Source organism: Harmonia axyridis, chromosome 4, assembly GCF_914767665.1.
Source record: "Harmonia axyridis chromosome 4, icHarAxyr1.1, whole genome shotgun sequence".
Taxonomy (NCBI): Eukaryota; Metazoa; Arthropoda; class Insecta; order Coleoptera; family Coccinellidae; genus Harmonia; species Harmonia axyridis.
Genome location: NC_059504.1, coordinates 5,412,669 through 5,438,071, shown reverse-complemented (window position 1 = coordinate 5,438,071; position 25,403 = coordinate 5,412,669). Strand labels below are relative to the sequence as shown.

General features: G+C 34.4%; 1 protein-coding gene across 1 annotated transcript in view; it reads left to right on the top strand.

Moving 5' to 3' along the window:
* Positions 1 to 7,797: 7,797 nt before the first annotated feature.
* Positions 7,798 to 25,403, top strand: part of LOC123678753 — a 93,797-nt gene continuing 76,191 nt past the window's right edge. The window contains exon 1 of the mRNA XM_045615940.1: positions 7,798 to 8,134. Within this exon, the coding sequence (XP_045471896.1) occupies positions 7,991 to 8,134 (144 nt within the window). The 5' untranslated portion in view covers positions 7,798 to 7,990. The remainder of the gene's footprint in view (positions 8,135 to 25,403) is intronic.

Here is a 25,403-nt window from a genome sequence, read left to right as displayed (position 1 = left end):
CAAACTATAGGGTGCTACATTCAAACCCATTGCCGTTAGACAGTAAGTATTTTTGATGATATTGTTAATTTAACTAATAAAGAATGTAACGCGTTACTTTATGAGCACACACAAAACTATTGTATTTTTGCCAACCCTGCACCAATTGGAATCAACATGTGATACATTTTTGGAATCAGCTCAGCTAGAGTAATCGCAAAATTGAGACGTCATTACTCGAAAGTAATTCACCCTGTATATTAGATTATTATTTTAAAATACGTTAAATTAAAATAAAAATCTATGTGTTTCAGGATTATTTCTTAAAATGGTCTGTTCAGCTAAAAATGAATTTGTTCCATATTTTACGGACACGGTGTATATAATTTTTCCATTAGGCTGCACCAAATTTTCAAAAACACACTTCATCCCGAAAACGTTTTCATTTCTTGAATCTTAAGGCGACTTTAAATATAATTTCACAACTCTCAAAGATGTCCTCTATCTTCCCCTGTATAATATGACATCCAGATATTTATCCCACCATTAATTTTGAATTCCAAATTATGCCCTTAATTATGAATGTGCAGAAGAACATCACTTCATCTGGACGTTTTTCACTGAACACTTCCTCCAATGCGACTTCAAGGATTTTCCATTGTTCTAGACTTTAAAGTAATGAAATCTGTCGTTCACAAAGAGGCTGAAGGAAATTGCATAATTTAGTCTCGCACAATATTGGATGGTAATGGAAGATGGAAGTGAACTTCGTGTTAAACCGCAAGGCATGGGCAAGCTGATTATACATTATTCACTTCCAATAGGATCGTATGCGACTATACAGGATGTTGGAAAAGTTCTCGACACATTTGGAGAGATGAACTAAACCTAGCAGAAAAATTTCAATTAACAAAATTTAACTTTTTTATAGTTCTGAAGTTAAAGATTATTAGTTTATAATAATAATAATATAGTCATTTGGATATAAATCTTGCACGAGAACGTAAAATTTTTCACATAGTCAAAGTAAAAAGGCCAGCAAGTTGAGAACGGCGACGTATTAGGCCAATTGTCTGATGCACAGATGGCAGTCTGACCATTAGATTGTGAGTTATTGGGTTGTGAGTGTAGCTACTTTTGTTATTTGAAAGAAGATGAAAAAAATAATAATTTCGTGTGCTAGTAAAATATTGCTCATTGAAGGGAAAAATACAGTTGAAGCAAAATCTTGGCTTGATGAAGAGTTTCCGGGGTCTGCACCAGGAAAATCAACCATCATTGATTGGTATGCTAAGTTTAAACGTGATGAAATTAGCACCGAAGACGGCGAACGCAGTGGACGCCAAAAGAAGTTGTCACCGCCGAAAAAATCAAAAAAGTTCACAAAATAATTTTGAATGTAAAGCATGTAAAGTGAAGTTGATCGAGATAGCAGGCATTGTGAAGATAACATCTGAACGTGTATCATTCACGAATATTTGTACATGAGAATGAGTATTATATAGCGTTATTGGATCGTATAAAAGATGAAATCGTTAAAAAACGGCCCCATTTGAAGGAAAAAAAGGTGCTGTTTCATCAAGACAATGCGCCGTATCACAAATCAATGAAAACAATGGCGAAATTGTATGAATAGGGCTTTGAATTGCTTCTGCATCCACCGTATTCGCCAGATCTGGCCCCCAGCGACTTTTTCCTGTTCTCAGACCACGAAAGAATGATCGCTGGAAAGAAATTTAGCGCCAATGAAGAAGTAATTGCCGAAACTGAGGCCTAATTGGAAGCGACAGACAAATCGTAATACAAAAATGGTATCGAATAGTTGAAAGATCGCTAAAATCGCTGTATCGCCCTCGAAGGCAACTATATATTGAATAATAAAATCGAATTTTGCCACAAAAATGTGTTTTAATATGTTAGACCGGGGACTTTTCAATTAGCCTGTTATTCACCAAGTGGTCAATGATTTCTTTTACAACACACTCACACAGTGTGCTTTCAATGAAATGCCATCTGAGATGGAATTTCCATATTGAACATCTAGCAAAAAAATTGAACCGGTCTTTTTACGCCATTCATCGTCTAAAACACTCACTACCCATGGATGCATTAATAAATATATACTACGGTATGGTAAACTGTCACCTTTGTTATAATATAGTTTTATGGAGAGGGTCTTCTGGTAGCGACCGAGTTTTCATTGCCCAGAAGAAAATAATTAGATTAATTTTCAATCTGCGTCCTCAAGAGTCCTGTAGACCGACATTTAAGAATTTTGGAATCCTGACATTTCCATCTCTTTACATCTTGAACTGTCTCCTGCATGTAAAATGTAACATTAATAACCTAATGAAATGTTCTGACTTTCACGAATATCAGACAAGACATAGTAGCATCGTCTGCATACCACGACATAACACAAGCAAATATGAGACCTCGCCTACTTTTGCGGGAATCAAGTTTTACAATCATCTTCCAAACGAGCTGAAATCGCTAGATATCAAAACTTTCAAAAAAAAGATCAGATGTATATTAGCTGATAAATGCTTTTACAGCACTCAGGAGTTTCTTTCTGACTCATTGATTTAATCCTCTATATTGTTTATTAATGTCAAATTTTGCATCTCAAAGTTTGTAACTATGCTATTTTTTTTTCCTGATGTTGACTTGTCCTATACATTATTCTGTGTCTTAGGGATCAATAAAGAATTGAATTGAATTGAATTGAAGAGCATTGCAACCGAGATTGCAACGACCAGTCCTAAGTAGATTTATAGTAGACCAAATTTTTCTAGGTAGATTGAAACCTGGAATTTTCTCTGAAGGATCAACGTTTAGACTTATGTTGAAGACATTCAAGAATTTCAAATTTCCTAGTCACTTTCATTAGATTGAAGAAAATAATTAATCCATAAAGGTTTACGTGACTTTAATCTTTCAGTTAGAGTATCTGGTAAGTCAGTTTAAATTGGAAATAAGTAACATTTCATCATTATTGTTAATTTTTGAAATTTTCTTCGGAACAACAAAAACTTGCATCAAACCTCAAATTTTTTCACACGACCCGAAAAAAATTGTGAGAATAAACCTTCTATAGTATTCTTAACGTGTTTTTTTACTGTTATTCTACCTCTTCAATACCTCCATACCTGACAATGGTGATGGGTTGCCCCTGAGGAGCAAGTGCTCCTTAAGTGGTTCTAAGCACGCACTAGATGAAATCGATACTTGATGTTCGAATAATTTTTCGACCTTTGTGTCGTCACGAAATGGACGTCTGTAGGTACTCATCTGTCATTTACATTCTTCCACCTAATTGTTGTGCATTTTCAGTTTTCTCTTTACCTACTAACTCGCTGACCCTTATCCATGGGCGGTAATTGAAATTATGGACCTTCTATTTATGCTGTACAAGAAAATACATTTGCTATTTCTTCGAAACGTTGATATTCTCTCAATTCATTACCGGAAGTGTTAATTCTGAACCAGTATTATTGCTTTAATCGAGAACATGTACCAATATATTTGCGAAATATTAAGAATTGTTATATTGATACACATTTGTACAACTCTCGTTAATAAATCGTGTTTTTCGTCAGCCACTACTTAATGATGTATCACTGATGGTGTTACCCAGGGGTCTAATTTATAATTAGTGGATTCTATCTTCTCAATCTCGCCTTATTACATAAAACGTAGTTTCATGCCCGTGCTGCCCGATATTTTCTAACCTAATCACAAATTCTGACAGAGTCTATTTAATAACATCAGCTGGACTCTACAAATGAATTTACGAACTCTGAGAAAATCTGGCTTCCTTAATCGAATATAAAATTTGCAACTTTCATCAGTTCTGGATGTGGCGAATTCGCTGAACAGAAAATATTAAAGTAATCTTATCAGACATCAACTTCACTGATTAGTACACTTTTTCATAACTTGCGGTGAAATTGGATGGGTAAATACATATTTTGAGGTTCCTTCCGGTACAACTGCAAGTAAAATACTGAATCAGAAACGAAAATGTATCTAGAAATACGAGGATCCTACAGAAATACATTGACTAGGTAATTTTGTTACTGAACGATACTTGCAGTAGGTAAGATTAATTTCTTTATCTTGATTTCTCGGAAAAGAATGAGGCATGCTTTGATATCAATGTTGATAGTTCAACTTTGATTTTTTTTCTTCAAGAATTCTGAATATAACAGGCCGATCGAAAAGTCCCTGGTCTACCATAGTAAAACACCTTTTTTCCAGGATTTACCCGTCAGATTGAATTGAAATTTTGTGTGCATGAGTATTTGTGTGTTTCATACTAAAAAATAATAAAATTTTTCTGATATGGTATCTCTCTTTAGGATTTGTTTCAATTTTCGGTTTTTTCAAATGAGAGGAATTCTTGTTTTATCGAAAAAAATTTGGAATTTCATTAAATAAAATAAGTAGGTTAAGAATCTTCAAACTTCATTTGAGTTTTTGTCTCATTAGTTTGAGAAATATCTTTGTTTAGCAATACAATCAATCATTTGTTTCAATCTTGAATTGAATATTCGGTATTATGATATGAATATGTACCAGAAATCATGAAGCCTTAAAATAACTATGTTGTTTTTCATTTTGAATATTATTACGAATTTGTAAAACCGGATTTAAGATAGACATCATTATATTCATTATTTGATTTCTTTTATTCAACGGAAAGGAAATGATAAATCATTTTGTGAAACTTTTGTGAATTTTTTTGATACTGAAAAATATACATTATTAACATGTTTCGGATTAAGGTAGCTCCAATCTTGTAGTATAATTTGGAATGGATTTCCACGTCGTTTGATCCTTAATTATTCATCAGTTGACCCAGTTCTTCGCCAGTTAAATCGAATTTGTGTTTCTCATTCTTCAAGTGCAATCTGGGTGCATCGGAAAATTACCATGGTTACGTCTCGTCTGAGTAATCCCGTAACAAAAGGAAAATATTCGTTGTTTTCGAATAGTTGAGTGATTATTCCGAAAAAATAATCTATTATTATTTCATACCTACTCTAATGATCCTGCGTGGCAAAGTACAGGTTGAAGCGTTACTTTCATGGAAATATAATCAATGAATATGATAATTGTAATTCACAAAAACAATACTGTGCTTCGAATCATAACAGCATTTTTGCGATGCTATGAACTCTTTATTCAAATGCTTTAGGTAAATGAATATTGACATTCATTCAACCAGTGCTCAGTGTTTTTCACTGTAGTAACTGTTTGTTACTCTATGCTTTATGGAGGATGAGACAAAATAGGGAGAATGAGAAAAAATTCCAAATTTATCAATTATTTATTTTTTAATTCAATTTTTTTTATTAATTATAGTTATTCTACAACTGAGTTCAAATTCCATAGTCCGTATTACCACCTCTTCTTTCAATCAACTGCCCAATACACCTAGGCATCCCACGAATCAAGTCATTAATGAAATTTTCAGGCATATCGTTTCATTCTTTCTGAATAATTCCTGAAAAGTTGAAGGTGGGTTTTGGCGACTGGATATTGCTCTCCCTAAGTAATCCCATACGTTCTCAATTGGATTCATGTCTGGTGAGTTTGCTGGCCAGTTCATTCTCTGGATATTGTTCTCTTGAAGAATGTTTTGAACCCTTCGTGTGCGGTGTAGTGGGCCGTTATTATCCTGATAAATGCTATCCCCATTCTGATAAAGTATCCCTAAATTCGTTGCGCAGAGAGACATTATTAATCCGCCTTGAAAGGCCACAACTTCCGAGCGAAATTTGACAGCAGTCCGACCATTAGTTTTTGAGATATTGTGTTGTGAGTGTAGCTACTTTTGTTATTTGAAAGAGATGGAAAAAAAAGATTTTCGTGTACTGATAAAATATTGCTTTTCGAAGGGAAAAAATTCAGTTGAAGCAAAATCTTGGCTTGGTGAAGAGTTTCCGGGGTCTGCACCAGGAAAATCAACCATCATTGATTGGTCTGCTATGTTTAAACGTGGTGAAATGAGCACCCAAGACGGCGAACTCAGTGGACACACAAAAGAGGCTGTCATCGACTAAAAAATCAAAAAAGTTCACAAAATAATTTCAAATGAACGTAAAGTGAAGTTTATCGAGATAGCAGACATTGTGAAGATATCATCTGAACGTGTTCATTATATCATTCACGAATATTTGTGAATGAGAAAGCAGTCTGCAAAATGGGTGCCGCGCGAGCTCACAATCGATCGAAAGCAACAACGTGTTAATGATTCTGAGCAGTATTTGAAGCTGTTTAAGTGGAATAAACCTGATAGTTTGCGTCGATATGTGACAATGTATGAAACATGGCTCCATCATTTCACTCCTGAGTCCAATCGACAGTCAGCTGAGTGGACTGCACACGATGAACCGAATCCAAAGCGAGGAAAAACACAACAGTCAACTGGCAAGGTTATGGCAGCAGTATTCTGGGATGCGTAAGGCATAATATTCATCGATTACTTCCAAAAAGGCCAAAATATCAATATCTATCATAAAATAGCGGTATTGGATCGTTTAAAGGATGAAATCGTTATAAAACGGCCCCATTTAGAGAAAAAAAGGTATTGTTTCATCAAGAAAATACGACGTATCTCAAATCAATGAAAACAATGGCAAAATTTCATGAATTGAGCTTCGAATTGTTTCTGCATCAATCGTATTCGCCAGATCTGGCCCCCAGCGACTTTTTCCTGTTCTCAGACCTCAAAAGAATGCCCACTGGAAAGAAATTTAGCGCCAATGAAGAAGTAATCGCCGAAACTGAGGCCTATTTTGAAGCGAAAGACAAATCGTACTACAAAACTGTTATCGAAAAGTTGGAAGATCGCTATAATCGCTGTATCGCCCTCGAAGGAAACTATGTTGGATAATAAAATCGAATTTTGCCAAAAAATGAGTTTTGACTATGGTTAACCGGGGACTTTCCAATTGGCCTGTTATTTTGGGTCAATATGGAACTTTGAACTCGAATTGAGTGAAAGATCGTGTCACTGATATGCGTTTTCGTTTCCTTACTTATGTCAAATTTAATAGTTCATGTTGGGGACAAAATTCGCGACGTTAAAGTTAACAAATCTTTGTATTTGTTTCTCCAAATGTATGAAATGTGGAGAAGCTACTTTGTAGCGAAACTATCTGATATTTACTCAATGAATAGTGAAAATTAAAATGAATCCTATTGAATACCTATAAAATATTCGATATTTATTGTATTGATACGATATCAAAATCGATATTACTCGTTTCGATACTCAAGAATTCAAGTATCGCTGTATCGCCCTCGAAGGAAACTATTTTGAATAATAAAATCGAATTTAGCCAAAAAATGAGTTTTACTATGGTCAACCGGGGACTTTTTAATTGGCTTGTTATTTTGGATTGATATGGAACTTTGATTCACTATGTGTCATAAGAAGTTTGTTCTTTTTGAAGAAACTCGCGAATTGAGTGAAATATCGTATCACTGATTTATGTTTTCATTTCCCTTCTTATGTCAAATTTGATAGTTAATGTTGTGGACAAAATTCACACATTGAAAATGACGCTGAACTTTGTAGCGAAACTATTTGATATTTACTTAATAAATAGAGCAAATAAAAATAAATCCTATTAAATATCTATAAAATATTCGATATTTGTGGTATCTATACGATATGTGCATCGACGTCACTCGTTTCGATTCTTCAGTATCGCCTCACACTACAACATCCAATATCCAATAAGTCGATTTTGCCAATTTCATCGAAGATTACCCAGCGCACTTGCCGCACGTCGAACCTCCCACTCAACCGGCTAAGACCAAGCGGAAAACGCGCTCGTCTACGGACGAGAACAGTCCTCCCGAAACCGCTGTGAGGACAATATCTACAACACCACGCGTCCAAACGCGCGCGCACGTCTTGCGATCGCCGTTGTGAAACAATTCATCGAGTGTACTTGCAGTGCGCGAATACTTCTTGTGGTGGTTCACCTCGAACAGGATGTGGGTGCAGCAGGGTGATAACAGGCAGGCCCCCGACCAGCCGGTCAGTCTGAAGGACTCTCCTCTGTTGGCCAGGGTGCGAAGGGCCATGATAAGGCAGGAGGACGAGACGCTGAGGCCTCCTAGATCTCTCTTGGGACAGGTTGGTTTTCTTCATTTCCAATCGTTACGCTCAGTCGTGAACGGATCGAACGGTACTTACAGTTAGTTAAACGTACAGTAATCGAAAGTTTATTGCCTTCGATTCGATTCCGGTTTGCAGATTGCTATGGAAGCTTACCTCGATGGATGTGTTCCTTCTTGACTTCCGGTGGTCAGTGGGCGGACGTCATGAAATGATTCGTTTGCTGGTGATTGCTTCGAGTTATGCTAAAACTTGACAGTTAGGTGATTTGACACCTCTGAAGGACCCTCGGACATCTCTTGAAAATAGCTTGTCATAAAACGTAAAAAGCTTCAAAGAATTTTCGAGAATCTTTTTGCCACCAAGTTGGCCCAATTCTCCTATCCTATTTCACTCTATCAAAAGTGTGGGTGATTAGTTAGTCTTGAAACAATCATTTGCAAGTATATTTCTTCAAGAACGTAGAAAGCTTAAAAGGATTGTTGAGATTCTTTTTGTCACTTAGTTGGCTTATACCGAGGCTAATACTTTCCTGTATCACTTTACCAGGAGTGTACAGAAATTCAATGAAAAAGTTCATTGTATTCATGAATAATTCAGTCAGCATCATTTTTCAATCGATGATCAGAAATATTAACGCTATAAAATGTCCTAACTCATCCAAACTCTCTATTAGCTTCTAAGAGGTCTCTTCGATTTGTCAGCTTTTATGTAAAATATTGATTTCATAAGAATTTGAATGAATCATTTATAATTCACCAAAATGCAATGAAGCAATAAAATGAAATCTCGAAATTTGTTTTGTGAGCAATAAAAAGATTGTGTTTGATCGTTGACAACATGCCATTGGAAAATAAACTATATGAGTTCATCTCGAGTGCGTTTTGCGATTTTGGATAGAAATATTCAATGTTTTATTGGCTATTGTTTTATCTGTTCTGGGTTCAATAACTCAAACAAGGATGAACTTGAAGAAATAACGGATATAAACCCATCTAGGTGTTTCGTTTTGACATAAATGACCACGTCTCATCAGGAAAATTCTTCTCTCCCTTTCGAAAATAGAAATGGGTGAACTTAAACGATATGAAAAAACTGCATGTAAGATTACCATAAAGATGGAAATATATCATTCAGTTATAAAAAGATCTCATAAAACTGACGTGGTCCTAGTTAGTATATCACGATTCATTGGTCCAGCAGCAGGAAATTGAATTTCTCAAGAGATTGTATTCCCAGTGAACATAAGGTGAAGGTGAAGATTTATCTAGTGGAAATTACACAGTTCATGAAGCATACTTTTTTCCGAAAATGCAATCAACATGCTTTCAATTAGGAAAGTTCACAATAATTCAGGTATAGGAATAAGTTATATCGTCTGAAAGGAAATTTCATTTTTCTCCGATTGGCAGCAAATATTAATTTTGCAGACACATATCAATCAGCAAGGTATTTCTTTTCCTGCCTTGGCAGCAAAGTAACTACTTTCCTGTCTAGGCAGCAAAGTGATTATTCTCAATGCGAATAAAACATTCGACATTTTCTGAAAATCAATATTTTTTGCCACCTTTCTTATTTCTAGAGGAGTGAGTACTTCTACTAAGTCGCTGTCACTGTCCTTAATATAAATATATCCGATATTTTTCCAAAAAACTACCAGATATTTCATATATTGTCAAACCATAATTATCATGGACATATACATTTCCATAGCAACCAACCATTCCAACAATTGCGATTTCTATCAAATTTCGTTTGAATTTATCACTACAAGAAAAATAAAAAGATTGTGGGAACTGTAATAATTTGCAAATACAATATCCTACATGTATAATTTATAAAAAATCGAAGAAAAAATTATATGTGTAACTCGGTAGCAAAGTAGATTAACTGCCTCGGCTGAATTCCTAGCCTAGCTACGCTCTGCTGTGAACTATCAACCGCGGCAGTCAATCTACTACTTTTCTGCCTAGTAAAACAAATAACTATTTCTTTCAATAAATCTTATGATATGCAGGTCATTCTATTTTAAAAAACTTACATTTTATCATTTTTGTATGTCTCGTTGAAGCCTATGATTTTGAACAACCCTGTATGATTAAGGACGTTAAAGATAAACCTGGATTTTTGGCAATCGATACCCCCAATTTCAGTTTTCGTAACTAATTGCACAAGTGCATCAAAATTACCGATAATTTTGCATGACAGCGTGTTGTCACAAAAACTGCATGAGTTCATTTTTTCATTTTTATGAAAATGACCGAATGCAGTTTTTCAAAGAAAACACGCTGGAATGCGAAATTATCCGGTCATTTTGATGCACGAGTGTGATTCGGGGGAATATTTCCCGAATAAACTGTTACATCACTTGTCAAACTGATGTAGAATGGAATTGCCATAGATTCGAACTGTGTAAGATGCATAGAAACTATGCATCTATGAACAGAACAATTATCGCAGTGCTGTTTCGCTTCCTACAATGCAATTATCGTAGGTAATTGCACAAGTGCATCAAAATTACCGATAATTTTGCATGACAGCGTGTTGTCATAAAAACTGCATGAGTTCATTTTCATTTTTGGAGGAAGAGCCCGACACCGAAGGTGGAGGGCTCTTTCTCCAAAAATGAAAATGACCGAATGCAGTTTTTCAAAGAAAACACGCTGGAATGCGAAATTATCCGGTCATTTTGATGCACGAGTGTGATTCGGGGGAATATTTCCCGAATAAACTGTTACATCACTTGTCAAACTGATGTAGAATGGAAGTGCCATAGATTCGAACTGTGTAAGATGCTTAGAAACTATGCATCTATGAACAGAACAATTATCGCAGTGCAGTTTCGCTTCCTACAATGCAATTATCGTAAGTAATTGCACAAGTGCATCAAAATTACCGATAATTTTGCATGACAGCGTGTTGTCATAAAAACTGCATGAGTTCATTTTCATTTTTGGAGAAAGAGCCCGGCACCGAAGGTGGAGGGCTCTTTCTCCAAGAATGAAAATGACCGAATGCAGTTTTTCAAAGAAAACACGCTGGAATGCGAAATTATCCGGTCATTTTGATGCATAGAATTTTCGATAATTGTTCTCCAGATGCATAAAATTTTTGACAGGAGGGAAATATTCCCTGTAATTTTCGATGATTGTTCTCCATATACATAGAATTTTTGACAGGAGGGAAATATTCGCTGTAATTTTCTATAATTGTTCTCCATATACATAGAATTTTTGACAGACGGGAAATATTCTAGTTCAATTGAAGCTAAGTGTTGTACAAAAAAAAGTTAATCGATCAATTGCTCCAAAATTGCTAGACATAGGAACAGGAAAGTTAATACATAAATAATCAAGAACATACAGGAAACCGAAAAAAAGATAATATACAGGGTGTTCTATTTAAAATATTGAAGTTGTTAGTACTTTTTGATATATGCGGCAACATCGAAGCGCTGAAAATATTTCAGGTTGATGCAACAGAGATTCCTACCCAAGATACCGAATTTTCAATAAAATCCTAACTTCCATGGGCGCCCGCAGAAATTTTTCTCAGGGGGGGCAAAATGAAAATTATTGAAAAACGATAAGGCGTCCATGATTGTCATCGAAAACCGGAAAATTGTTGAGAATCCATTACTTCCTTTTTTTCCATGCCCTCTGGATTGAGAAAGTAATATTGAGGGTTGTCGTGCTGAAAAATGAGGCAATCAAAATCTCAGGGGGGGCCATGGCCCCCCCTGGCCCCCCCCTGCGGGCGCCCATGCTAACTTCTGTTCTTCGTAAAGTCCAGGGTACCGTCGACCGTGGCCCATCCTGTATAGTGAAAATTATACAGTTCATCAAGCATCATCAGAATCTAAAGAAAACCGTTCCATTTCCTAAGAAAAAACTGTGTCATCGAAAGGAAACACTACGTGCGAATTCCCATTCAATACTCCCACACACCTAGACGAGATTTCGAGATGATTCACTCTGAAAATCATAAATCTCACTAGAACAGAGCAATTACAAATAACCGAGAAAACCAGTTCGTCACACTCCAGAATGAATACGCGCTCAACCTTTATTAATCACTGATATTTACACTTTACAATACGCTATAAATTTACGGAACACATGTACTTCCTCAACTGACAACAAAGTAAAGAGATAATAATTCTGCTCTCGCCCAAAATCCGTAAATAATTATGACTCAACAGTTTTTAGACGACGATAAATATTGTGGACACATACAGTGTGTCCGTTAAGTATGGAACAAATTCGTTTTCAGCTAAACAGACCATTTTAGGAAATAATTCTGAAACACGTCGATTTTATTTTAATTTACCGTATTTTAAAATAATAATCCAATATACAGGGTGAATTACTTTCGAGTAATGACGTCACCGTTATTTTTTTTAAAGGGAACACCCCCATTTTGTCTCAATTTTCCGATTACTCTAGCTGAGCTGATTCCAAAAATGTATTACATGTTGATTCCAATTGGTACAGGGTGGACAAAAATACAATAGTTTTGTGTGTGCTCATAAAGTAACGCGTAACATTCTTTATTAGTTAAATTAACAATATTATCAAAAATACTTATTGTCTAGCGGCAATTGGTTTGAATGTAACACCCTGTAGTTTGTTACATGTTTAGACTAATAAAAATGTATAGAAATGAGAATTATTTTCTTTCATATTCTGTCTGCTAGACCACAAGTACCAAACATGTTTGGAAACAACTCATTTTTATTAATCTAAAAATGTAACAAACTACAGGGTGTTACATTCAAACCAATTGCCGATAGACAATAAGTATTTTTGATAATATTGTTAATTTAAATAATAAAGAATGTTACGCGTTATTTTGTGAGCACGAACAAAACTATTGTATTTTTGTCCACCCTGTACCAATTGGAGTCAACATGTGATACATTTTTGGAATCAGCTCAGCTAGAGTAATCGGAAACTTGGGACAAAGTGGGGGTGTTCTATTGAAAAAAAATGATGGTGACGTCATTACTCGAAAATAATTCACCCTGTTTGTTAGATTATTATTTTAAAATACGGTAAATTAAAATCAAAAATCGACGTGTTTCAGGATTATTTCCTAAAATTGTCTGTTAAGCTAAAAATGAATTTGTTCCGTACTTTACGGACACAGTGTATACCTGCCTCTGGCCCACCCAGTGACGAAATTTTCTGCATTATCTAGTAGGTCCGCACTTGATTCATGGCGGACTTTCAAACCGCAAAATTACTGTAGGGAGTTCCGTAATGTTGTGTTGATAACAATAAACAGTTTTATGGGCATACAGTGGTTTTTGCACGTCTAGACGCGGCTTTAAAACTGGACTCGGAAACGCCTTGGTTCATGCATTTCGAATTTGACGGCTTGGCGATTTGTTACGGAGCTTCAGATCAAGGTGGCAGGGCTGACAGTGTTTGTCACTAATTTATTTAGTGACTTTCTGGACGTCCCTTGAATTTGACACCGAATATCTTGATTTGTACTGAAATTTGAAAAAAAAAAAATTATTCTCATTTCTAATGTAATTTTCAGTTGTAATATCCCTAGGACATTGATAAATAGACAAGATAATTTTATGACAATTTAGAGCTTCAGAAATTTATCATAAAATTATGAGGCATTTCTCAATGCCTAAGGGATGTTGGGCGGAAAATTTGTTGACAAAAAAAGATACAGGAAAGAGCGTCCAAAATTCTAATAGAATCCCAACTAACTTCGAAATGAGTCACATTATTTCGATCAACTAAATGAAAAACCTAAAATAATTACGCTAATTACAACACCTATCTCTAATTTCAAAGAAACAGAGTTATTGCCAACTCATTGTGAAAACTATTGGTTTAGTCAGTCATGGTCAAATCAATTTAAAATGGTTCAACCCGAGGTTCAATCTGAGTATAACCATCGATCTTGGTTCACAAAATCAACGAATTCACTATTGATCCTTGAAAATTACAAGTCCTGTAGAAAAGAACTAATTGAAGTTAATTTGAAATCTGAATTGATAAACTTTTTTCAGTAAGATGTTCGTGAATGTTTATGTATCCCCTAATGAGAATTCTGTAATCAAGAAGTAATGAAGAGGTATATTGAATGAATTAATTGAATTCAGGTTTGAAAATTAACTGCATCACAATTAAAAATAACTTTCTGCCGAGCTTTCTGCTGTGATGGAATCTAAGATACATCTGGAATTAACTCTGTTTTGTTATCATTATTGAATAATTTTATGTAGAAAACGAGCCCACAAGTTGGCGATGAGTGAAAGTATGCGAAGAGCAAACAAAAATGATACTTTCGCACCAAGTTCAGCACGATACACATTGCAAAATATCGGTCAACTTTTGTTGAAGACATTGTGATGAATCGATTAAATTAGTTGAATATCAATAAATTAACGGAACAAAAAATGAAGTGCTTTCCACACCATTTACACAATAAATATCGAATTTGTATCTTTCGAAAAATTCTATTGGGATACAATACTGTTAATATGTGTTTTGGAATATTATAATTGAATGTTTTTCAATAGAAATGACCCAATTTAAAATGGTTGTAATGGCAACCCTGCGTATTATTTTTGGCATTTCTTATGCTACTTGTGTTCAGTAGGTTATGCCATTCAATCGTGGAAAGATACACGCTTCAACAACGTATCATTTCTATTGAAAGAGTAGATTCTTATGACATTCCTTTCTAATTTATATTTCTGTGTTTTTCTCTTATTTCTCATATTTAAGGTTCTTTCATCCCAATTTTTTGAGTATCTATTCATCCTTTTTCCTGGCAGTAAATATTTGATTTAGTGTGATATTAAGGACATTTTATTGACTGTGAATTATAAATTATGCTGTCAGAGTCTTTATGGAAGTACCATTAACTTGTAGTCTTGTACTAAGTTTTAACTCGATCAAATAACCTCTAAGTGTTCGCTTAGAATCTTAACACAAGATCATTAATTTTATGATGAGCATATTCATTACTAATGAACTTTCGTTCATTAATCTGAAAGTGACAATGTAATGATATTTGAAGGTATTCATTACAAGCTCAATAATTATCAACTCGAGTAATAAGTGCGATGAAATTGGTTTGATTGGAAACAAATGTATCTTTGTGGATAATCATCTTGAGAAAAATAATTATATTATAGCGTGTATGTATACCTATATTATGAGCGATGAGAGCACAGTGATGGATTGGAATTATAATTTTAATTTATTTATTATTTTCCTCGTCCATTCAAAAAATTATATTTCCTTTAATCATTTAGTTGAACTTCAGAACTATTTTTTACTATTTTTTATTCAATCGTTCAACAGTATATTAAGCATAGTTCGTCAATGATATGTTCCTTGACTTCTTCCTTCTTTATTTCTGTTACAACGTTATCAAAATTTGGCTGCCTCCAGATTCAGTGACGGAAAATTTGACCTGAAGTTTCTTTGAATTTTTCGTGAATATATTTGACATTTTGTGGTGAAGGCTTCATTCTGGTCCTACGAATAAGCTTCATATATTAAATTTTTGATACCTAATTCTTGTTTGTTATTCATCAATGATTTCATGATGCTATATTTATACCACCTAGTTTGACTCTTCATTTTTAGTTTGCTTGCCAATTCACAAAAGCTTACGTTTCCATATTGAACTTGTTATGTTTTCTAGTTGTAATAAAAACGCTTTGAATTATTCTGAGAATCAAATCCCGAAATTATCAATGTTTTTTACATTTTTATCGCAATTTTTCATATAAATTATTCGAATTTCATTATACTCACTCTCGTAACAAATAGGTATTAAGAAATAATCAACAATGTATTCTCTCTTATTGGTAGGAACGTTTCAGTACCTATTAGTTAGGAAAATTCATCCTTAAATCAGATTCAGCTTTTTTATTCATGTTATTAAGACGAAAATGAAGGGGTGTGTTCAACCCTCATTTATCTGAACTGGAATTCATTCGAATAATTAGAATAAATGAATACGAATAGAAAATAATTCTTTGAGAAATGATATTCATGTAATACAGCAGATTCTTCGTTTCCCAAATGACATAATAGATCAAATTGATTCATTAAAAGAGAAGTGAATGATTAAATCTGTGTGTATAAAATCATATGGGTAAAGAAATGAGGGTCGTTTTCTTTTAGGAAAATAATATACGACAATAAAAGCCATTATTTGATTGAAAATAAAAGTAATCTTGGGGAGATATGAATCAAAGTTTCCTGGAATCTCGATTGAAGTACAAACATCTCATTGCATCTTTTGTACCCTACAGAAACGATAAAATCACATACCAAAATCAAACCAATTATTCCCCCCCTTGTCTTGCTCCATTGAAATCAAGAACATTAAAAGATTCATTGAATAACAGCGAGAAATGTTGAAAGTCCCTACGCGTTTGTTACCACTTGAAGTTAACGAGAGCGAAATAATTTCATTTATGAAGGGAATGAAAATATTATATTCGTTAAGATGCAATCAGTTAATGAGCTGGTCTATTCAAAGCGTTCTCTTAAACCTAAAGGAATTCTTCAGTCTTTAGTAAAGGCCACCTGAATTATCTCGGTTTCTCATCTCAAGAAATAGGAATATTTCAGCGATGACTTATCGAAAAATGTAATTAAATCAACAATGCTAGCGCGTTTCATCCGAGTAGACGCATCTAAGGCCTTATCCCAGATGTTTTTCAATTTACACTTGGCTCACTAGAGCATATTGACCTGCATCTTGAACCGGCCTATTAAGTCAGCCTCTGAGGAGGTTCCTATTATTAGTAAAGTTGGGTATTAAGTTGTTTTTGTTATGGATTGAACGTGCTGCTACCCCTGCGATGATTGAGTCCCGAAATAAAGCCTTTGTGTGATTAAAAAGCATGTTTATAGAATGTTACAGTCTGGAATTTCGGGTATAGGGACCTTCGCTGTTTTTTATAGAGGCGTAGATGACGAGTTGAGTAAATTTGTAGGATTTTTGTGTACAGAATGGGCAAATAAGCGAGGTAAGCGGCTATATCTGAGGATCCACTCATCGTAGAGACTTGCGGTAAAAATTTTTAACACTAAAGTGTACAAGAAAACACACTGAAAATTGTTTTGAAGTTCATTCCTCTACAGCTAGGGGGCGTTATAGCTATCGTCGAGTAGAAAAATGAATTTTACTCGCAAATGTTTCATATAAAGTTGAAGAAAAAAAATCATCACTGTAATCCTTGGAAAATTCTCTATCTTTTTGAATTGTCACTTTCGATTTTACGACATCAAATAAGGGTAGGAGAAAGGGAGAAATCTGGCTGATTGAAATGCCTGTAACTTCAGTTTGGCTCAACATTTTTGAGCAAATTAGATCTCGTTTAAGAGATAATATCTTGTTGATTGAGCACAAAATATACTCATGATAAATTTGTTTTTGCTACTTTCGATAGGGGGCGCTAAGAAAGCAGCAGAAACAAATTTATTATGAGTATATTATGTCCTCAATCAATAAGATATTATCTTTCAGACGAGATCTAATTTGCTCGAAAATGTTGAGTCAAACTGAAGTTACAGGCACTTCAATCAGTCAGATTTCTCCCTTTCACCAACTCTTATTTGATGTCGTAAAATCGAAAGTGACAATTCAAAAAGATAGAGAATTTTCCAAGTATTACAGTGATAATATTTTTTCTTAATTTTATATGAAACATTTTCGAGTAAAATTCATTTTTCTACTCGACGATATAACGCGTCCTAGCTGTAGAGGAATGAACTTCAAAACAATTTTCAGTGTGTTTTCTTGTACACTTGAGTCGTAAAAATTTTTACCGCAAGTCTCTATGATGAGTGGATCCTGAGATATAGTCGCTTACCTCGCTTATTTGCCCACCCTGTAGTGAGTTCTTTTATTGAATGCCAGTATTTGAGGATTTGAATCATGCATGATTTTAAGGAGAAAACACATTTAAAAAGTCCATTCTTGCTTTAATTCTAACATTTATTTCGAAAAAGGGTTTTCAATTAGATTTCCTAGTTTTAGTCTTCAAAATTAACACTTGTTTTGTTTCTTTAGTGCTTAGAATCGGTTATTTTGATATGAGATCAAAAATATTCGAAATAACACTATCAAATGATGAAAGACAGGTACAGAAATATCAACATAAGGTCATTTGCCATGTAATGATCCATCTTGATCCTTAAAAAGCAAAATGTGTACAAAATAAGTTCAATAATGACCCTCATTTTCATCTCAATAGCTTCTCTAAAAGTTGAACCTATTTGGTCTCTCACAATGATCATTGTTTGTGGATTCAGCAGGAATGCGCCACTTACCATACCACCAGCAATAGAAGTAGTCATCAATTCCACCTGAAGATCTCTTTGTAATATCCAAACACGTGGAAATCATGTTTTTTTCAACAATATTCTAAGTCATGCGAGTCTGATAAATCCTCTTGGTATATTTCCGATTCATTTCACGAGAATCCATTACTGTGAGTAATTCAAGTGTGCTGTGGGGGATGAATAACTGGACTGGCTTTCCAATGGAGTTCAACTTCACACCTCATATGATACTTTACCGGCCTATATCTGCCGCCAACGTTAAAGTTTAAACGATCAACTACGACCTCAAAGAGCCTACACCCACCGCTTTGCAACCCTTTTGAATGTATATTGTTTTATCTGTGGAAAGTTTCTATACATGCGAGTTTGAAATCGCTGGAAACTAGTTCCTGAATGGATTCTCCAGAGTATCTGATGATTAGATAGATGAATCGATAAAGAAAGTTATGGATTTTTCGAAAATGGTATCAGAGATTTTGTCTCCACTGCTATTTGAAGTTGGTGGTGACTATATAGATAAGGGTGTAGATTGTAGGGACCACTGAGTTGCCATGCTGATGATTCCATCGTTGGTACTGAGAAATATCGTAATCCTCAGAGAGAGGGCACACTATAAACATCGTATTCAACATCGATATTCTGATACATATCAAATTTCACGATTTGAATAAATATTCCATGGCTCCGAATATTGATCTGAAATTTCAAGATTCAAGAGCTGTATGTAATATTAACGAATCAGAATATGTGTTGAAATTTCACGATTCAAAAAGGGTCACACTCATCTGAATAACTATTAAAAACTTCATATTCTTTCGAAATTTCACGATTCATAACTTGTACTGAATTTTTCATTGGGTCAGAATTCTCATCCATAATGATAATCAGGGAAATTTATTCGAAATTTTACGATTCTGAAGTGATTTTCACGAACCTAAATATCTAGTAAATTTTTCCGATTCACGGTCTGCTCTAAACCTAACGAAAGAAAAAATCAATCTAGAATTTCACGATTCAAGAGTGGTTTTTTGAGGAAATCTATAATTCAGGACAATGAATACCCACATCGTTGAAATTGTGAGCAATTGTAGTTTTCTAGTCTCTTCATTCATGCAGAAACTATAAGCTCAATCCAAATTTCACGATTCAAAAATTGTTGCAGGTATCTAAAAAACTGTTCAAAATTTCACGATCCAAGAACTATTTCGAAATTTATAACGGGTCATAGTGTTTATTCAAAATTTTACGATTGATAAGCTGTACTGAACTTTTCCAGGGATTCTTCGTAATAATAATCCAGAATGTCTATTCAAAATTTCACGATTTAGAAGTGATTTTCACGAACCTAAATATCTACTCAAAATTTGCCGATTCACGGACTGCATCTAAACCTAACGAACGAGAATATTCATCCAAAATTTCACGATTCAAGTGTGGTATTGTGAGCAAATCTATAGTTCAGGACAATGAACAGTCACATCGTTAAAATTGTGTTTAATTTGTAGTTTCCTGGTCTATTTATTCATGCAGAAACTATAAGCTAAATCGGAATCAAAGTAATCTTTCCCGATTGCGTTTTAAAAGCCAGTTATAAGTAGCTGACTTCAGGTGGGCAAGCATGTTGTATTCAAAGCGTTGGAAATTATGGGCAGTAGAAAGTTTTTTATGAACATAATAAATAATTGGCAGTGCGCTGAGCGTTACGGTACTTGGAAAATTGTAGCAATTTATGCATCGCGTTCATGACTCATTTTCCTTGGGAAATTTCCGAATTAGTTTCCTTGAAGTTTGTGCTTTAAGTTTTGAACCTGTTTCGATAGTGGATTTTGTCTTTCGGAGAGGAGTTTTCACCGCAAAAGGTTAAAGTTGGGTGAAATTTAGATGACAGTATTTTGTTGATGAAATTCTAGTTTCATTTGGTTGTTATCTCCTCTTCACTTGTCCCCTTATCCCCCTAATTTTTTTCAATGAAAGAGAATGATCAATATTTCGTACAGATAGGGATTCATCAAGCCAAGTAGCTTGAAATTTCAACCAATTACTTGACTTGAAAATCAAGCTCGTGAAAATTTACATACTTGGGCTTGGCTTGACTTGATATCAAGCTACTTGATATTACTTGAGCTTGATATTCACGCTTCGCACGGCATATATTTCTGCAATCTCGTGCTCGCTTAGACTAAATAAGGGGATTCCTCGAGCGCCGAGAGAGTGAAGCATTTGCCAGTGTGACTTTATTAGTAGTTTTCTCACATTTCTATGAAATCTATCGGTATATTTTGGTAGTTTCAGAAATATCTTCACAAACTTGGCCAAAATGGCCAAGAATTTTTTATCAACGCCAGCATCTTCAGCTTCTGTTGAAAGACAATTTTCCAGAGCTGCTCCTACAGTTACAATAACCCGCAATAGGATAGGCGACAAATCTGTAAAATGCCTCATGTGTCTTTGATCCTGGATGGAAAATTATGAAATCAAACAAAGCCCAGAGGTTTCTCAATGTTTAAAAACTTTATTTTGTACTCTTCAGGAATTTAATTTATTTCCAGTCAAGGTATTGAAGGCTCCATTGAATTATCTCCTTCAGGTGCTATCAATCCGAACAAATATTATCATTCTTCTATTCATAGAAAATAAATAACTAATAAAAGATTGGAGAACATCAAAAGACTCCGTTTGGTATTTCTTTGTTTATTCAAGAAGAATTCACATTAATATTTTAGATTTTCGTTTATCTATGCGAAATTTTTCATGCTCGTTCAAATAATATCGATAGTCCTATGCTTATATTTCTTGAGTGATAGTGATTGTTTGGCGCCTAGGCTGCCATAAAATTTGCGATAGAATAATAGTTGATATTTGGATATAACATTGAAGTACGCACTCTATAGATAACACATTGCATAATGGCAAGACTGACTGCTAAGAATACACATTCGAGATAATTTCTAAGCGGAAATTAGCTATGGAATTAGGTTCAGAACGGATCGATAAGGGAAATTTATGTTGTCTCAGCTTGGGAAGGTCGAGACTATCCTTAAGTCTAACCAGAATAATTATCTTTGTGTACAGGGTGGGCAAATAAGCGAGGTAAGCGGCTATATCTCAGGATCCACTCATCGTAGAAACTTGCGGTAAAAAATTTTACCACTAAAGTAAACAAAATAAAACACTGGAAATTGTTTTGAAGTTCATACCTCCACCGCTAGGGGGCTAATAGCTATCGTCGAGTAGAAAAATGCATTTAACTCAAAAAATTTTCATATTGAGTTGAAAAAAAAATATCATCACTGTAAACCTTGGAAAATTCTCTATCTGTTTGAATTGTCACTTTCGATTTTGCGACATCAAATAAGGGTGGTGGAAGGATAGAAATCTGACTGATTGAAATGTCTGTAACTTCAGTTTGGCTCAACATTTTTGAGCAAATTAGATCTTATTTGACAGACAACATCTTGTTGATTAAGGAAAAAATATACTCATGATGAATTTGATTCAGCTGCTTCCAATAGGGAGCGCTGAGTCAGAAGTTCATTGTTTTGTTCATTTTTCTCTGAAATTTCAAATGTAATGATAGGATTTTCTTAACAGAAACAAAAATTTCATTGAATTTGCATGAAAAAACCTAAAGGTCGCAAAGCGATAATTTCAGGCGTTCTGAAGTTATGGCCGAAAGAAGATATTCTTCAACTGATGCACTGCGAAAAACCAAATTGAGTCTTCAAGTTCTAACAGAATCAGAAATCCCATCAAATTTGTATGAAAAAACCAGAAGGTCTCAAAGCGATAGCTTCAGGAGTTCTCTAGTTATGGACGAAAAAAGATATTCTTCAACTGATGCACTGAAAAACTAAATTATGTCTTCTTTCAGCCATAACTCCAGAACGCCTGAAGCTATCGCTTTGCGACCTTTTGGTTTTTTCATACAAATTTGATGGGATTTCTGATTCTGTTAGAACTTGAAGACTCAATTTGGTTTTTCGCAGTGCATCAGTTGAAGAATATCTTCTTTCGGCCATAACTTCAGAACGCCTGAAATTATCGCTTTGCGACCTTCAGGTTTTTTCATGCAAATTCAATGAAATTTTTGTTTCTGTTAAGAAAATCCTATCATTATATTTGAAATTTCAGAGAAAAATGAACAAAACAATGAACTTCTGACTCAGCGCTCCCTATAGGAAGCAGCTGAATCAAATTCATCATGAGTATATTTTTTCCTTAATCAACAAGATGTTGTCTGTCAAATAAGATCTAATTTGCTCAAAAATGTTGAGCCAAACTGAAGTTACAGACATTTCAATCAGTCAGATTTCTATCCTTCCACCACCCTTATTTGATGTCGCAAAATCGAAAGTGACAATTCAAACAGATAGAGAATTTTCCAAGGTTTACAGTGATGATATTTTTTTTTCAACTCAATATGAAAATTTTTTGAGTTAAATGCATTTTTCTACTCGACGATAGCTATTACGCCCCCTAGCGGTGGAGGTATGAACTTCAAAACAATTTCCAGTGTTTTATTTTGTTTACTTTAGTGGTAAAATTTTTTACCGCAAGTTTCTACGATGAGTGGATCCTGAGATATAGCCGCTTACCTCGCTTATTTGCCCACCCTGTACAAACAGAATCGATAGTCGATTGCGCACATAGAGTATTAGCTTTCACCACTTATAGCTTTTTGTTTTGATATTGTAGGAAACTGCTTTGCGAATTTCACAATATTTCTCCTTCTAACCAAACCACTGAAAATTGCGCTTTAATGAATGAAGAACCCAAAATCGATGGTCATTTGCTTACCAATACGTTATCCTTATATTTATTCACTTATAATTGATTTTTTTTGTATCATATCTTACGGAATTTAATTTTGCTCAGGATGTTCCTGAATTAGAAGTATAAACGAAAATGAGAGATCACTCGGATCATTTTTTTTTCATAGCAGCCGCACTTCACGCTTGACTTGATTTCAAGTCAAGCTCAAGTCAAGTAGTAGTTTTTCAATCTCAAGTTAAGTCAAGTATCTATTTATCAAGTACTTGAATCATATCAAACTACTTGATTTTTAGCAGTTTTATTGTGTAGTGTCACATCAATAAAAAAATGATTGAATGAGAAGGAACCATGCAAAAAACACGTTTATTCATCAAAATTATTCTATAGAACCGAAAATATCAACTTTTTATATAATAATACAAAAATAAAGTTTCTTAATATTGAGAAACCTCCAGGATTTGTTTGATTTCATAATTTTCCATCCATGATCTAAGACACATAAGGCATCTTATAGATTTGTCGCCTGACCTATTTCGGGTTTTTGTAACTGTAAGAGCAGCTCTGGAAAATTGTCATTCAACAGTAGCTGAAGATGCTGGCGTTGGTAAAGAATCCTTGGTCATTTTGACCAAGTTTGGGAAGATATTTCTGAAACTACCAAAATCTATCAATAGATTTCATAGAAATGTGAGAAAACTACTAATAAAGTCACACTGGCGAATGCTTCAGTCTCTCGGCACTCGAGGAATCCCCTTATTTAGTCTAAGCGCTCACGAGATTGCAGAAATATATACCGAGCGACGCTTGCATATCAAGCTCAAGTAATATCCAGTAGCTTGATATCAAGTCAAGCAATAAATATCTAAAATCAAGTCAAGTCAAGTATGTAATTTTTCACGAGCTTAATTTTTAAGTCAAGTAGTTGGTTAAAAAATCAATCTATTTGGCTTGATGAATCCCTAGTTTCAATATAATCAGTATTTTTCGAATTTTCATCAGAAAACTTGTACTCATAGAAGGATTCTTTTTGCCCTCTAATCATAGTTTCTCAACGATCAGGGAATCTTCAAAAATAGGAACTTTGTAGGTACATGTGTCATCCCAATGGAACTATAAAGTTGCTATTTAAATAGTTCACAGCGGAAAAGATCTATTAAATGTGTTGACATGGGCCTCAAAATATTTTATATGTTAATTCTGTATTCTGGCATTAACATTCTTGTTAGATGTGATGTCACTTTATTATGCAACTAAGTATCTAGGAGGCCTTACAGGGAATAAAAATATCGCGGAAGTGATTATTAAGATATGATGTATGAGTTTTACGCCTTTTGAAACGTATGAACGAGTGGAATGACTAACATCTGGTGATGGAGTAATGAAGTTCTCGAGTAGAAGGACGAGGATGAGAAAGAGAAGGGATAGGAAACAATTAACATCAACACTTCAAAATAATGAACGCACAATTTTCTGGAAAAATTGTATAAGTGCTAGTACAAATGACGCTAATTTTTTGAGCGCTCGTTGACCGAACAGATATCTGTATCATTTCGTCAAAATGCCTGTATTATTCGAATTATTCAAAATTCAAAACGAAATTTTGAATTAAGTTGTGAAATACATAATAATTTCAAGTTTTGTGCAAAAATTCATGTTGTCAGAAAAATCCAATGAAAAAAAATTACTTAATATTTCCGTGATCATAAAATTCTTAGTTGAGTAGATATCGAATAACTATTTCAAGTTTCATGACAAAAATTCAACAAGAATAGAGAATAGAACATTTCAAAAGCAATACCGAAAATTATATAAATGGCGTAAAGTTAGGAGCTTTTGGGCGTTCTTTCATTCATTCGCCAATTGCGCCCTAGAAGACCACATATTATATACCAACATAAAATTAGTGATATTCAAGGTCGCAATTGGAGAATGAAGGACCGCTCAAAAGCTCTTGACTTTACTTCAGGGATTTTCTCATATTTTCATGATGCTCTCAAATTCAATTTTTACAAGGATGTCACATCATTTTTTCATTAGGGGAATCCCCGATAACATTTCAGTGGAATGCAGAGATCAGATAATTCGAATTTTCATAGGAAGTTTATAAAGTGTAATTAGGATTTCCTGAAATTCGAAATAATTAAATTCAGTTTCTTCAAATTCATTTCCCTGAA